Genomic DNA, 16,593 nt, shown 5'->3' with positions numbered 1-16,593 from the left:
AAGAGCACATGTTTGAAATTACACACACATTCACACAGTTGAGATGCGTGTATATTAATTCAAACTCACATAAGTGTATTGATTTTTATAATGAAGCAAGTATGACTTGGGTTTACTTGTCAATATTAGGCCAAAAATACATCCAGAAATAATTATATATTTTTTAATTAAGCTCAACTTATATTCTCAGCAAAAAGCCAATTCCTCTCTAGTCTTAACATGCTTTCTTAATTATAAATACTACTAACATATAGCTTAAAATAAAGATACATTTTTCTATTTGGATGATTACTGTATTGAAGACAGTACGCATCATTGAATAACCCACACGCATACGGCTTTCACACCAACTGTTCACACCCCAAACGCAGCACTTTTCTTTAACCGCTAAACCAACAGAGCCCTCGCAGCGCAACACAGGAGAGAAGGAGCTGCCTGCCTGTGTGTATGCGAGAGTGTGTGTGTGTGTGTGTGAGTGAAGTGCGTGCCCTCTCAGTGGAATTCCATGTCGAAGCAGCTGTCAGGCTGAGGAGGAGCAGGGGCGGAGAGCAGCGCGGGCGGAAAACAACTAGCCTTCTTTTTTTTCCCCTCTTTTGAACTCCGGCACTTCATACGCCCGACCATGGCTGCCACATTCCTCAGTGTGTGTGTGTATGTATGAGAGGGAGAGTGTGTGTGTGTGTGTGTGTGTGTGTGTGTGTGTGTGTGTGTGTGTGTGTGTGTGTGTGTGTGTGTGTGTGTGTGTGTGTGTGTGTGTGTGTGTGTGTATGTGTGTGTGTATAGGCAGCCTTGTGCTCGACGCTGAGTGCGATGTCTAATTGCTCAGGGGTTTTGTTGTTATGTCAGGAATGCTCTCCAACACACAGACACTCAGAGCCTTGGCACGCACTCGCACACAGAACAGCGTCGATGACACACGTTCCACAATTAAGGCCAGAGACAAACATGCATTCATGCAGGCGCTCCACAGGGAGTCGATAAGGGCACAAGGAGGTCAAAGCTCCAGCAGCCCTCTAAACATTGTAAACATACTTCCTTCCTCTCTCCCTCCCCGCCTCTCTCCCAGCTGCATAATCAGAGGCGCCGACAGGCATACTGAAACAGACTCCGCTGCTGCTAACATCCAGACGGCCGTATCGTGGCCAGACACCCTATCAGCGCTCACCTTGTCATCCTCAGCTGCTCCCAGATCAGCCGCGCAGCGCTGGCCTGGGCTGTTAGGTGTGGCCTCTTTCCGTTTCTCCCGCTCCCGCTGACTGGTGTGTTTGGTTTTGCACGGCCGCTTGCCCTTGGGTTTGTCCGTGTCACTATGGCGACGGGGCTTGATGGGAGGGGGGCCTCCCACGGACGGATCTGGGGCCGGAGAGGGGGGGCCCCTCCTCGGCTCCTTGAGGCCACGGTCACCTGAGAAGGGGCCCTGCGGGTGAGCTCTGTCCTTCAGTTGGCCGGGGGGAAGGGGAGAAGCAGCTACTCCTGGAGGAGAGGGGGGGGGGAGAGAGAGAGAGAGGGAGAGTGATTGGCTGATAGTACGAGATCTCAGTGAAGGGGGGAGGATGGGAAGGTATTGCAAGGCCATCTCTCACCCTCTGTTGGTTTATTAATGAGCGCACAGAGCTGTCTGAGAGCGCAGCATGCCTGCTCGCTCAGGAAGGGAAATAATTTAAAAAATAACACACACTCACACACAAACACCTTCATAGTAACTTGTGCACACTCATTCACTGCAGCAAGGACACTGCTATGAGTAATCTCTTAAACAAATGTGGCACTGTCTGGTTTCAGCCTCTTATATTACATGTTTACACGGGGAGAAAAACCTGCCCTTGAAACCACAATGTCAAAATGCTGCTAAATAGCCAAATGGAAATACATTTCCTCCTAACGATTATTCCAAAGCATTTCAAACTACTCAGGAATGTGGGCTAGGTCTGATTTGTGTTACAACCAAACCTTGAGAATAAACAGTCCATTATATCAGTCCTGGTTTGAGAAACAATGAAGTTAAATTATATATTTGGCTATTTCCTAAATACACAGCCACTGTCGATCTAACCAATGTGGCAAAAGTGGCCATATATTTCAAATACAAGATCCTTAACAGCGATTGATGCGTCTTATCCGATTAGTGAGTTCCTGAAAAAACAAATGTAAGAAAAGACAGACCACAGCCCTGACAGACACAAAGTCGACTAACCGCATTCATTGTCAAACATGGCTGTTGCCAGGGTGATATTATCTAGAAAAAGGTGAAAGCTAAATTTCACTGTGTGGTTTTGGCAGGAAACATAAAACCAAAATATCCCCTGCTTTATTCACTTCCTTTAATCTCTCTCCTGCTCTTTTATTCTCTCTTCGTCTGTGCCTCCCTGTCAGTTTGGGCGCTCGAAAAAGGGAAAGCCCTGGTTTTAATAAGTTATCCCCCTCTCTCCCCCCCACACACACACACTCACACACCCTCCCTTTCACTGTGACTTGTCATGAGGGGGGAAAAGAAAGAGAAAAATCATTGATCACACATTAGTCACACTACACCTGCCCACGCATATCTCCACCAGCCACTTCCCTCATTCTCACTTTCATGGTTCTCTCAGAGCCCACTGACGACCAGCTGAATAAAAAGCCCCTAACCACAGGGGGTTGGATATTTTCGCTTTTTTAGTCCCCAGGACCCGTTTCTGATTCCTCAGCTTTTTTTCTGGCAGGAGGAAGTATTCTCTACCTCATTTCCTTTGCCCCCTTCCAGAAGGCTCACGGGAAATCCCCCCCAAAGTCCGCCCGCTCAACAAGAAAGTGAAACGTGAGCCAAAGATAGATTTCCGTTACCCTAGCTGAACTCGGAGATACAGCAGCGGTTTGCACGGCTGGTGGTTCATTCTTACCATTAAGTAGCTTCTCGCAGCCCCACTTCCTGTTGATCTCGGCTCTGTGCGCTGCGGCTCGGTCCTCCGGCTCCCCAGGCCTAGCTTTGCGTTCCCGTATGCTCTGGACCGGGGCGATCAATCGTTGCTGGGGCCACAGCCGCTCCTGTTTGATCAGGCAGCCGTCGGGGGAAGCTGCGCCGGCGGCTGGCTTGCTGAGTCGCAGCCCCTTCAGCTCGATGCAGACCTTGAGCTTCCGGACCTCGTCGTCATCATCTTCATCAGGGCTGGCCTGCTCACGCTCATCTGAAGATAAACAAAAACACAGAATTAGCTTTTTTCTCTCATATGGAACTATATTGCCTAAAGGTGTCACTGTACTGACCTGCAGACAACCGTGCACACAGAACAGAGACCGTTAATCACTAGTTTCTTATGGCTTTCAAAACCCACATTAGCCTTACATTAAACACAAATGCAGGAAGGCATGGAGAACAGACAGATTGCGGAGAAAAATGGAGGAAAGAAGGCAAGAATCGGGCGGAGAAACAAAGCAATAAAGACTGAAGAAGCAGAGGGAGGGTTCTCCCCTTGAAATTCACAGGGGAAGGGTATTTGACTTGTCTGCCAGTGCCGGGGAGAGCAAGCGCAATACGGCGTGCCAGAAAGAAAAAAAAAAGGAAAAGGAAACCCAAACAGATGAGGAGAAAAAAGAAAAGGAGATGAGATGAGAAGAAAAGAGCAGCTTTGAAGAGGGTGGGTAAGCGCAGCGGAGGAACGGGAGAGCTGAAAGAAGAGAGAGAGAATGGCTGTCCCTCTTCCTCGCTTCTCCCTCGCACTCCGCTCAAAGGCAGGATTAAACACTTTTCTGAGCTGGCTGCCACACAGAGCGAAAGATGGGACAGAGAGTGGTAAGGGGGAAAAGAGCGGGGGTTGTGAGGGAGCGGGTTTAAGGTGGAATTGATTGGGAAGAAGCAAAAGAAAGAAAGATTTCCTTAAAAAGAACAAGGGATGAGACCCAGCTCAGCAGAGCACGGGATGAAGGGGAAAGAACGAGCGGAATTAGAAAGACACACGGAAAGCAGATGAAAAGAAAGGAGGGAGATGAAAGTGTGTTTGACGTTGCATGTTGAAGAAAGTCTCACCTGTAGAAATCCTGGCTCTTTTCTCGGGGTGGAAGACCCTTTCTGCTTCCTCCCACTCCGAGTCCTCCCGTTCGGCCTTGAGGCAGAGCTGGCGTTTCCGGCTGGCTCCGAAGCCGGGGCTATGCTTCTCCTCAGGGAACCCTTTTGCCGGTGTCAGAATGGGGGGCAAACAGTGACCTCCTTCTAGCTCCCTCTTCACCTTCCTGACTCCATCGTTTAGCCCTTCTTGCCCGGCACCTCTGGCCCCCTCTCGGGCCCTATGCCCTGGGGACAAAGGCTCGATCTGGCCCCCACACCTCTGGAGGACTGGAACTCTGTTGTTTGCGTACGCCGGCGACAGGACACCTGAGCAGAGCGAAAGGGACAGACGGATGGAAATATGGGCAGGGAGGAAGAAGGGGGGAGGGGGTGTGGGCAGAGGCAGAAATAAGCAAGAGAAGATGAAAGGGAGACATGGGGAGGGAATGCAGACAGACAGACCACAAAGCAGACAGACAGAAAGAGAGCAGGGGGGAGACAGGGTGGGGGGGGTTGACAGAGGGAGAGTGCCAGTTAAACACCATCCAGCTTTTATTCCACTTTAAAGACAGGCAGTAAAACTTTGATGGGGTAAAGACTTTTTAATCTGATGTGAGCCGAGCCAATGGGCTGACTGGAGCGGCAGGAAAACATCCTGTGCACTCGCTGAACACAACGACTCCTATCTCCCCCCCCCCTCTTTCTCTGTCCTCCCCCACGGCATGACCGCACCACACCCTTCTCACACTGAGCGTGACTCTTCCCCCCCCCCCCCCGTCTCCTCGACTCCCTCTCCCTCTCTGTCTCTCTCCATGCCATAATTAGGCTCGCACGTCAGCCGCGGCCTCGCTCCAACACACAGCTGGGCTCCCGGCCAACCTAACTAACCCCCCCCACCCTCCTCCCCTTCCTCCCTCTCTCTTTCCGTTGCGCTCTCCCATCCGCTTTCACCCGCTAGCTCTCTCCCCCCCCCCCCTGCTTTCACTCTCTCTCTCACTCACGCAATCTCTGCCCCTCCTTCTCCCCTTGCCCTCCCTCTCGATCGTCTCTCCGCGCAGATAAGCACAAAAGACTTCTTGAAAATAAAACTCCCCCTCAGTGTCTCTCTCGCTGGCTCCTTCGCTTGCGCTGCTTCTAGCTTGAGTGCACGAATGTGTGTGTGTGTTTGTGTGTGTGTGTGTGTGTGTGTGTGTGTGTGTGTGTGTGTGATTTGAGTCTGTGTGTGTGGAAGCGCGTGTCTTTTTTTAGAGTGACCCGGTCTTGCCTCAGCATTTGCTGCAAGTGCACGCGAGTGTGTACGCGCACCTATTGTTTGTGTGTTCCTCTCCGAGTGTTCATTTGCAGAGTGGATGCGCGTGTGTGTGTGTGTGTGTGTGTGTGTGTGTGTGTGTGTGTGTCTGTGTGTGTGCATTACGAGTGTGTGTGTGTGTGTGTGTGTGTGTGTGTGTGTGTGTGTGTGTGTGTGTGCATTACGAGTGTGTGTGTGTGTGTGTGTGTGTGTGTGTGGTGCTGGGTTACTCACCCTCCCTCTCTTCCCTCCTGGTGGTGTGTTGGCAGTGTTCCAGCACTCGCTCTCTGCGCTGGCCGTCTGCCAGCTCCCGTCCTGCTGCCGAGGCAGACACACACACACCGCCGCCCTCCTTCTCCTTCAGCTCCAGCTCCGAGAACCGCATCATTGCCCGCTGTGCGCACACACACACAAATGCAGAGAAAACCCATGAAAACCACTCATCTTCTGCCCACGCCGCACACAGACCTCTCTAAGCCTCAATCTGGCCTCAACAGCTACAGAAGCAAATATTGCGTCAGAAATCACATTGTCTTAAATTCAAAGAAAATGCCAAAGAAATTAAACCCACACACACACACACACACACATACACGAACGCACACAGGACACAAAAAAAAGGTAGACAGATAAATCACAAGCATGGCATCAAGACACAGATTAGACTACTGCAGCCACTGTGAGTCCATGCACTCTGGGCATTAAATCCTGGCATCTCCCTTCCTGAAACATAAACATGGCTAGGAAACATATACATCTAAGCCCTGAGGCAGAGAGAGGAGATGAAAAAGAGGAAAGAAGAGAGTGGGGAAAAAAGAGGTGTGCAGCGATACAGAGTACAAAAGGAGACAGAGCCCATCAGAGGCAGATGTGATAAGAAATGTAAAGAACTGACCTCCCAGTTAGCTGCAGGTTGACTTATATTACTCCCCTCTCGTGATAAGACTTCCATCTAAGCAATTAGAATGGGGGGCTCAATATATCTGTCCATCATTTCATCTTGTTTTATGAATTTATGTCATGTTTCTCCACAAGTTTCTTTACACACAATAGGCAGCCACAATCCCACAAAATAACACAATCAAATCAAAGTGACTCAACAGGTCAATTAACACTGCATCAAAAGTATCAAATCATTTCTGAACTGCATGAATGACACATTTGCAAAAAGAGAATCAAAACAATATGATCATTTTTTTAAGCATGATTGATACTGGTAATTCAGTTTTAGCTGTCTCGTTGAATTTGTTTTCAAACAAGACTCCCACATCTCATTTCTTTTTTTTTTACATGTCCAGAAATAGAGCGTTTGATATTTTTGTGTTGCAGCTGTGCATTGACAAGCATGACACAGACAAAACCACAGTTTTCTAGGGCGCATTCACAACATAGACAGACATGTGCAACCTATTAAGATATCTGCCTCTGAGGCCAGTGGATAATATAGCATAGGGTTTATTTGTGTTTCTATGCTGTACATTGCGCACATAAGAAACCAGAGATAACCGTCTAAAATAAATAGCTGTGTGGGTCCGAAGAGCAGGGGATGAAGGCGTGGGACTTTGCTGTAATTGTGCGTTTATAGATGTAATTTGATGCGTGTTAGGAGAGGGGGTCTTTTAGCCAATCGGGTGAGGAGAATTATGACCTTGGACAGCAACCAGGCAGGGCAACATGGGCCATCAGGGGAAGGGTTAAGGGGGGGGAGATCGACTAGCGGGTGGGGGCATGCAGGAAGCCTAAGAGGAACCCCAGACAGGGCAGCTGCTGGATTTGAAGCCTACTGCAAGCCCTCCACTGCCCCTAACCTAAGGGTTAAGCATAGCCAAAGGCGGTGTGAACTGTGAGGCTGCCACAGTCATGCTCTGAAACTACAGTATATAGCTCTATAGCACAGTCAGCACTAACACATGCTTTAGCCCCAAGGCAGTCACACAAGGACAAGCACGTATACGGACACACAAAACACGCACGCACAGAAATAACCTTTACAATGAATGCTCGCTAATCAACATACAGAGAAGGCAGCCCTGGTTAACCTTTGAACTGCCCTCCTTGATAGAGGACCTCCACTGGCCTTGCACCAGCTCACTAAGACAATGATAAACTATAAGGGGAAAGTCCAGCCAATGGCCAGGACAGTAGCATGACAGCGTTTATATTATTCTGTCCTGTGTTGAAAATGCAGAGTATGCCAATTTCATGCAGGGGTTGTTCTACAGGCAGTTCTAAATATTGCAGCAAGGGAATTCAAAATGGCCCTTTTGGGTTTATTCCTTGGTGGATGTTAGAATTAAAAAGTATGTTTGAATGTCTGCATATAAGAAACAATTGGTCATAACGACTTCTTTTCAGCCCACCAACAACTTGAGCCAAATATATCCTGTACTTTATATACGACACACACATACACACACAGAAGAGTTAACGGCCTTACCTGCAGGGCTCTCTGTTCACGGCTCAGCTTGCTGGAGTCAGCATACAGCTCAGTGGTGACACATTTAATGCGGTCGCCAACGAAGCCTGTGGAGTTAGCGATCCTCTTGGCCAGACTTGATCTACGAGAGCCTCTAGGTGAAGACAGACCATCCTCTTCATCGTCCTCATCCCCTTCTCCATGAGATTCCCCTAGGTCAACAATACTGTCTTCCTTTTCAGTCTCCCCTTCATACACTCTCTCTTCCTTCACCACATCTATGAAGTGTTGAGAAGAGTGAAGAGCCCGGATGTCTCTGTCCCCTTTGTGTTTACCAGAGCTGCGCTCCCCAGATGTGCGGGCACAACGCAAGGTGCTCTGGTCTTGGTCTTCAACTTCTGAGCTTGGGCTCCGTTCCTCTGAGCTCTCCTCTCCTCGGTTGAACTGCCCTGGAGAATTTGGCAACATGCTAGATATTCCCCCAGGACAGCCTGTCTCCTGGAAAATGTTTGGTTTCCCAAAGGGCGTTTCTGGGTGTCTATCAGAGTGATTGGGCTTCAGGGTTGGGCTTTGTCCCGAGTGGATTGGATAAGGATGGGAAAGGTGGGGTTGGTGTTTTAGCTCATAGTCAGTCTTTGTCATATTTTGGTTACTATGACAACATTCATTTTGGTTAACCTTGCTGCTGGTCTCAGCGGAGGGCTGTTTGTGGACTGTTGGGGTAGACTCAATATCTGTGTCTGAATGTACAAGGTCGATGCAGACAATCTTTTCTCTGAATGTTGAAGAGGATGTTTTGCTATGATTGCGACTCTGTCCTTCCTTATCAGACTTTATTTGGCTTCCTTCACTCATCTCTTTCCCAATGTTGTGATCTCTGTGGACCCTGCCTTCTTCGACAGCTCCCCGGGATTTTTCCTGTCCCCGGTGCTTCAAAGTTGCCTCTCCTCTTTCTGCCAGCTTTTCTGAGGGAGTGTGCATCAGGGGATGGGCCATCTCCTGTGTGTTATACGTGAGGTATTCCCCTCCTGGACCAGCTGGGAGGTTGTGGTAGGGTAAAGGGTGTTTTGCTAAGTGGGCTGGGTAAAGGCTGTTGCTGCCCAGCAATACTGGGTGAGGGTAGACTGGTCCTTTCCCTGCAATCGGCAGGGAGTGTAGTGCCATGCCATCAGGGATGGGGTAGTGCAGGTATCGGTTGGCATAAGCCAAACTGTGGTTCAGGTAAGCGTCACTTTGAGGAAGGTAAAGGTGGCCAGGAGGGTGACCATTCTCTAAACAGGGTCTCTTGTAGGAAGACAGCTCTGGAGTCGTTCCTTCTCTCTTCTGTGAGGGCTTTTCAATCCCCTCTCTGTGGAGGCCCGGATGTTCTGAATGGCTAGGGCTGTGATTGACCCACTCACCATTAGGTTTGGGAGATAGAGCCTTGGAGCTGACATGAGAGGAGTGTTGAGTGGAGGGAACATTATGGTTTGGCTCTCCTATCCTTGGACAGGATGAGCTACGTTGCTGAGGGAGTACCCTCTCCAGACCCTTTTGTTTGATGACAGAGGGTGAGGAGCCTTTGGCTTGTGAAAGGCCCAGGTCTCCGTTAGGCCTTGGAGAGGGGGGCAGGCCGGGTGTGTGCTGCGTACGGGAAGGGGAAGGGCTAGGTACAACCCAGGAGGAGTGTAAAGTGCTGATCATTTCTGGCCTCTCAGGGACCTTTGAAGAAGTGCTGCTGACCACAGAGTGGGGGTGGGAGGAAGGAGAGAGAGACAGGTTTTCTTTTAGAAGCTCCCGATTAGGAGGCAGTCCATATCGTGCGCTTGATGGTATAGCGTCCATTTTAACTGGGAAACCATTGGGAGCCAACCCAAACTCAAGCATTCTTCCAGACAAATCCAAGGGCTTCTCTGGCAAGTCTTTGGTTGCTTTGTGTTGGTGAGCTGGCTTCTCACAATTGGCTTTTGAAGGGGACCTGCTATGTCTCCTCTCAACCCCTGCACTTCTTTGTTCCCCGTCTCTCGGCCTAGATTTGTGGGGGCTAGGTCGGGCAGGAGAAGGCTGCTCTGCTGCCATGCTGCTTACAGAGAATGGGTGAGGAATGGACTGTGTGGATGAGGATGATACTGATGCAGCTGATGAGGCTGGGTGTCCTATCCTAGCGACTGCTCTTTGTAAATCCAGTGAATTGTCAATGAGTGTGGGAGGAGGGGGGGGTTGGGGTTGGCGGGAAGACGCATGAGGAGAAGAATCCGTAGGCAGACTATTATTATTCCCACCATTGTTGCCACTAGTGCTACTGGTATTATTGTTGTTGCTAGTAGTCTTCCTAGAGGGAGGTCTACTTGGTCTGCTGCTCCTGCTTGGGGAGCGGTCTCTGTCCATAGCAGCCTGATGGTGCTGAGAATGAGGGGAAGGTTGGTGAAGCTGCTGTGCAAACTGAGGCGCAACACCGAGCCCCTTGTCCTGGCAGTGGACCAGTGAAGTGGGGGCCACTGTGACTGTAGGAATCCTCATAGGAGGCGCCACCATGGGAGAAGAGATGGGGGACTGAGGATAGTGAGGCATATAGTAGAGCCTCTCAGCGGCGGAGGGGTTTACATTACCAGACGCGTAGGCCAGGTGCTGGGGAAGATAGGGGTTGGGTTGGCTCATCAAGGAGGCTTTGTACATATTTAGAGCTGCGTACTTGGATGTGTCCATGAAGGGATACATGCTCGCTTCAGAGTAGGGGCTGAGCCACGGCAGGCGGAGGTAGCCGCCACCAGTACCTGCCAAGCCCAGCTCTGAGACCTTTTCTCCATGCCCTAATCTGCGGTCCAAGCCTAAACCTTCAGTTCCGGGAATCATCATAGGCTTGTGGAGTCCTGGAGGAGTGCCTTTGTAAAGACCCAGGTATCCATTACTGGGCTTACGACTGTCCAGAGGGCCATCAGAATTGTAGATGAGCTCTTGGAGACCATCTCTGTTATAAGTGAGGGGGTGTGAGGGCCCCTCTCGGCTCTTCTCCGCCGGTAGTGCTCTGATGCCCGGGTACACAACCCCTCCATGGAGACGAAGACCATCGTGCATCAGAGTGCCTCGGTCCAGCCCCATTGCTGCCAGGGGCGTTAACCTTGCATCCACCTGCAGCAAAAAGGGACGCCAAAGAAATTAATTTGACCATCATCAGAGAAATCAGATCAGTTGTGTGCATGCACAGAGTGAAACACACCAAATTTCCAGGTAATGATGACTAATGTGACAAATGACTGTAAACGTTACTAAGACGAGCACGGGGACTTGCCATGTTTTGTGTGATGTGGTTCTCTTGTCTTAGTTCCAGGTTGGTTTGTGTCTCAGCAATGACATCACGGACAGATGTCGCCCTGTGGAGATGAACAAACAGTAAGCAGTCAGTGTCTTGGCTCTGCCACACAAACATAGATACAGACAAGCTCTGTTGTAATCCCGCTACATAAAAAAAATATCATAAGAAAATTTATTAAGAAATCGAGCTTTGCACACTTCTGGGTCAACAAAGACAATGTATAAAGATAGGAAAGATAACAGCATTGGAAGCTATTGTCAGCCTTCCTTTCACTCTCAGGCACACAACTACACTAAGGTAGTCGGTAGAGATGAAAGCACTGTGTGGGCTCGCCTCCCCTCCCATCCGTCAACACCCCTCAGCCACCCCCCACCCTCCTCTCCCCCTCCCGTGACCCCCATCCTGCCCACCCTGTGGGCTAGACGAGCATTGTGGGGCTGCATCTATTCAGTCACGTTCCCCGCACACTGGTTTTTCTGTGCCCTCTTTGACCTGGTCTCTCGGCTGCCTTAGCCAGCGGAGCGAGGGAAGATTATACATCAGAGACCACTTCGGTGGGAGACCATTTACCGCCCGCCAACACAGAGCCACAGATCAACAAACACTCGCACCAACCAAATTCAGGCAAATGTATGCAGGAGAGAAATAGACGATCATGTAAATTATACAACAAACCATATATTTGATGTGAGAATGAATAAAATAAAACATGTACAAAGAAAAAAAGCACACTGACAACTGAAGTGAAAATGGTGTTTCTTTTTTTCACTTTTTATACACACTAGAGAAATGACTAAGCAAAAATGTTAAGATCCTTTTTGTGTGAAATGTCCTTTAATCTGAAAATGTTTTGTTTACATCTAAATTCCGTGGAAAGCACTGGAGCATAACTGAGATGTTATTTTATGTTAAGGAGATATTGAATAACTCGCAAGAAAATTGTAATCATTTAAAAGTTTAAAGAGATGGCAAATGTAATAATTGGTCTTTAAGATTAGATATGTGTTTGTATCTGCTGTGTACTGATTGGGAATGGATTTAAAAAATGTATTAAAGATATGCCAGGTCTAAAGTCAACACAGAATGTTGGCCCCTCAAAAGTACAAAAAACTCTACATATTTGATATTTTTTAAACATTGCTGTACAATTAACAAACGAGCGATAAAACCAAACCCTTACGAGTCATCCGACATTTCATATCTAACCTGGTCTGCCAATCTTCAAACAAGTCAAAAATACAACAAGGTTGAAAGATTATTCCAACTTGGCAGTTTTATTTAGAAAGGAAATATTTAAGTTTGAATATTAGAGTTGACTAGTTAGGTTAGATATTTTGCAAGGCAGTGAGCTAATGAGGTGGGAGAGAAGTGCCTTAAATAGTCAAAGTAAAGCCTCGCCGTGTTCGGCAGAGCAGAGAGCAGCAGAGAAACTCGGCTGCTATATCACACATCACTCTGAGCCTGGCTGCCGCGCCGCTGGCACGCCACTTTTATTGCCATGACCTGGGGCCCATTAATCAGCCTGTTGCGGGCCCCTCGGCACGGCTCCTCCCTGCCCCAGCGCTACCATCCCCCAACAGCTCCCCTTACCCCGGCTCCCCGAGGCCAGTCCTGCTTCAACAACATCCGCAGCTGACAGAACTGAAACGGTGTGCGTGCGTGGGTAAATGTGCTACAGTGGAGCTGCAAATGTGTTACAGCCACGTGCAGACTTTGTGTTTCTGCAAATTGCAGACACCGTTGAGAAATCACATCAGTCCCGTTTCCTTTATTTCCTGGAGCGACACATGCACCTCTCGGTCTGCCTTACACGTCCAAACACACACAGGCACATGGCTCCTCTTGCACTGCTCCACGAGAACAACATGATAGCCTAATGAAAAAAATAAGCCTCTTACTCAAATGACACGCTGCGTTTATGGATATTTCCATTTAACCTAGATGAAACTTCCACTGCAAATATAATGGACATACCAGTCCACACCTTTATCTGTAGATCTTTTTCCAGAAGAAAATAAATAAAGCTGAGAGACAATAGAGAGAGGAAATGATCTGTTGTTGTTCAGGTCATTACTGCAAAAATACAGTCTGGTGTCTTAAGGCCTGTTATTTCCCCGCAACGTGCACACACTGTGCTGATGACCGACTAGTTTGCACAGACACGGCACCTGTCATTTCCATGAAATTAATAGTAGCCTAGCCCAGAAAAGATAAGAGGCTGCGCCGGGCCTCAAGGTCAGGATCAAGCACTTGACGGCACACTGCATGCACCGCCGGGAATACAGCTCAGCCTTAGTATGCAAGGACCCCTGTAGGCTCTGCACTGCACATTCAAAATGTAAAGAAAATGTGCCTGAAAAAAATAGGGGAAAAGTTCCCTATAACAGCAGCATGATAGTGCTCTTGTTAAATACTGTGCATAGCCTACTTTGGAGAAGAATAGGTGCACTATAATTGTGTAACAGTAGGCAGGGAAAGGCACCTGAATTCCCAAGATGGCCCTTTTTCTTTAATAGTTAGAAAAACATTAATTTAAAATTATGGGTATAATGTTGATGTGTATATTGGATTAAATGTTGTATGGACCTAAATGTACTCGGTCAATTTCATTTTGTGATGCAAATATCAAAATGTGTTTTCAATGCCTGTGATTTTCTTTCATGATTTTGCATGCATTTGTAATTTAGCCACAGCATTAGGTCTACATTTAGGCTTAATTACACTTATGTTGCAAAAATTCCCTACGATTGTACATCTCCTCTTGATCGCGAAATGATATTAAAGTATGATAACAGCTTAAGAAATGTAGGCTACTTTAGACTAGACAAAGCTGATCAATAAGCCTGCATACAAACTACTACAGGAAACTAGACCAAATATTAAACATTACGACAGATTGTGTTGGTCCCAATTATAAAAAAAAAAGACACATCACAGACGACAGGGACTGTGAGAGATGAGGTTAAATACACACACTATGCCTCCCTCCTCTCTGGGGGAGGGCTAGCTGCAGCACCATCACCAGGTATAATTGGCAGGTTCAGATGTGTGTAGTGTGAATGGTGCTTCAACTGAGTCTCGTGAAACTTAACCAAATGCATCGTTTTTTTACACATTGCATTGAATATAGTGTAATTGGTCAAGTCATATTCTTACCTGAAAATAATTTTTGGGAGGTGAAGATGCAACCTTCACAACTAACCATGAAGACTTAAAAAAAGGCCATAAACCTATATCTCACCTCTCACGTTTATAGTTTCAGTGGGCTATAGTAACATAAAATTAGCTTGTTGCTTGTGTTTTCTTATCTGACATTAGTGGCCCATAAACCGGATGCTTTAAATATTCTCGGGGAGAAACACTTCCAAAATGTCACCTTATGAAGGACGGGGGAAGGAGAAAAGAGAGGGAGGGAGAGAGAGAGATAGGAAAGGAGGAAAAGGCAGTGCGTGTTGACGCTCATCCCCGCTGCTAAGAATAGTTTGCGCAACAAACAACTCCCGACGGCCGTCCAATCCATCACACTGGTTGGCGGCAGCAGCAGCAGCAGGCAGGGGAAGGAGGAGGGGGGGAAGTGGTCGGGGCTGCATTTATAAACCAGACCGCTGGAGCGGAGCCCCGACTCGCGCCATTAAACAGAAAACCACCGGGTGTTTTTAGCGGAACCTCATATAGCTCTGCATTTTAGGGAGGAAGAGCAAACAAGGGCAGAGGGACTGACTGATCAAGGGAGAAAACTAACTCGCGTATCCCTCGTTTCCTGTTCCTAACGACAATTATTTGAACTCTCCGTGACCCTCGGTACACGCACCGGCACTGCTCAGCATTTCCTCCGGGGCAGGGGCCTCTATTGCCCGGGAAGCACTGGTTGCGTGCGCACCGGTAATACGCGTGTGTGTGCATGAGAGAGAGAGAGAGAGAGAGAGAGAGAGGGAGGGAGAGAGAGAGAGAGGGAGGGAGGGAGAGAGAGAGAGAGGGAGGGAGGGAGAGAGGGAGGGAGAGAGGGAGGGAGGGAGGGAGGGTTGGTGGAGTTGGGAAGGTGGTTGTTTACAACAGCTTCCACTCGCTTTACAAGTTGACAAATGGCCAAGTAGAAACTCAGATCTACATTAAAAGAACCGCAGGGCCATCAATCATGTATAAATAAATACCTGCAGGGTTTATGATCAGGTTTGCGAAAGTCTGTTCGGTAACGGGAAACCGGGAATGTGGGTCTCGCTAACGTGAGTGAAGGCTCCCTCTCGCTCTTTGTCCCTGGAGCTTTGCAAGACTCTCTGAAGCGCAGAGCTCCGTACAGCTCTGAAAAAATGCAGTGTGACGCAGGATAATCTCCGCAGCGACGGGGGTGGGGTGGGCATAAACAGGGATTAAAAGAAGCGTGCACACACCGTACACACGACCGCGAAGTTGTTTGTGTGTGTGTGCCCAAAACGAAAGGAATTCTGCTCACACTGCCGGTGAACGAAATTGAAATCGGGAAAACAATATGAGAAAAACAGTGTGGGTCAAAACTACAGCCTGACTACCAAGCACACAGCCTCAGGGCCTCGCACACCCAGCAACATAAAGACAGACAGCGCGTGGAAGAGCACGCATGCCCAATTTTAATTGTTATTGATTATCAGGCTGACGTGTGCCAAATGGTCCAATTGATTATCTCAATTTAGACTAAGAGTCCATATGTGGAACCTACTACTTCTCAGTGTAGTTTCTGATAAAAAAAAGTATGGCATATATTCATTGTACTACGTTTTTTAGTTTATTTCGTATATTTATATTTGGGGTAAATACTTATCTTTATTATTTTTTAATGTTTCATTATTTTATGTTTCCAATGGTTTTTGTTTTTGTACCTTCTACTTAGGCTATTTCCTTGTGTTGTTTATGTTGGCACCACCATACACCAAAGCTAATTCCTTATATGTGTAAAAGTTCCTGACAATAAGCTCGATTGTGATACAGAGGTGTACAGACTGAAGGGCTCAGAGGAGATAAACGCTGTTGAGAGACAGAGCTGCTGGGGGGAGCGCAGAGGGAGCAGCAGCGTCTCCTCAGCTGTCACATTATTAGCGGCCGAGCTGCAAACAAGGGGCCCCTCCGTCCTGCGGGCCGCTGCACAGCCGCATGCAAGTCGGTGTACGGTTCAATCCCCCCCTCCTTCTGCAACACGGCCGTCAACAACGGCGACATTGTGAGGCCCCTCGTGCTGTCACTAGGGCCCCGGGTGGCGGCTGCTGAACTGGCTCTATTCATCCCGGGCCAAATGGGGACTAAATGGCCCTTTATGCCACCAAAGGACCCGATTGTAATAGAGATGCGCATGCATGAGTCGGCCCGCATTTACCGGAGGTTTCTTGACTTTCCTTTGAAATGCTGGCGTTGCTTTCATGTGTCTGATGTTAGGCTACTAATGAAAGAACATTACGCTAAAGGGCTGATCCCCCTACATATAACGCCCCCCCCCCCCCCCCCCCTTCATATATAGGATGAATAGTCTGTTTAAAAGAGAAAGCTTAATTATTGGTGGTGTGTAAAGACAGGCTTAATTAGGGTAAATGACTGTCAGTTTAACAGGT

At 48.2% G+C, this 16,593-nt stretch overlaps 1 protein-coding gene across 2 annotated transcripts in view; it reads right to left on the bottom strand.

Annotated features, from left to right (window-relative positions):
- bcor (BCL6 corepressor) overlaps positions 1 to 16,593 on the bottom strand; it is a 34,059-nt gene that overhangs the window by 11,754 nt on the left and 5,712 nt on the right. The window contains exons 2-8 of one of the 2 annotated variants that reach the window (XM_079666992.1): positions 10,994 to 11,075; positions 7,747 to 10,833; positions 6,205 to 6,261; positions 5,544 to 5,703; positions 4,004 to 4,348; positions 2,880 to 3,164; positions 1,166 to 1,473 (exon numbers count right to left, since the gene is read on the bottom strand). In XM_079666992.1, the coding sequence (XP_079523118.1) occupies positions 1,166 to 1,473; positions 2,880 to 3,164; positions 4,004 to 4,348; positions 5,544 to 5,703; positions 6,205 to 6,261; positions 7,747 to 10,833; positions 10,994 to 10,996 (4,245 nt within the window). In that variant the 5' untranslated portion in view covers positions 10,997 to 11,075. The remainder of the gene's footprint in view (positions 1 to 1,165; positions 1,474 to 2,879; positions 3,165 to 4,003; positions 4,349 to 5,543; positions 5,704 to 6,204; positions 6,262 to 7,746; positions 10,834 to 10,993; positions 11,076 to 16,593) is intronic. The other variant, XM_079666993.1, reaches the window with a different exon arrangement.

This window comes from Notothenia rossii, assembly GCF_949606895.1.
Source record: "Notothenia rossii genome assembly, chromosome: 2".
In the NCBI taxonomy this organism is placed as follows: Eukaryota; Metazoa; Chordata; class Actinopteri; order Perciformes; family Nototheniidae; genus Notothenia; species Notothenia rossii.
Note: the sequence above shows the minus strand (reverse complement) of the source record. Positions and strands in the feature narration are given on the sequence as shown.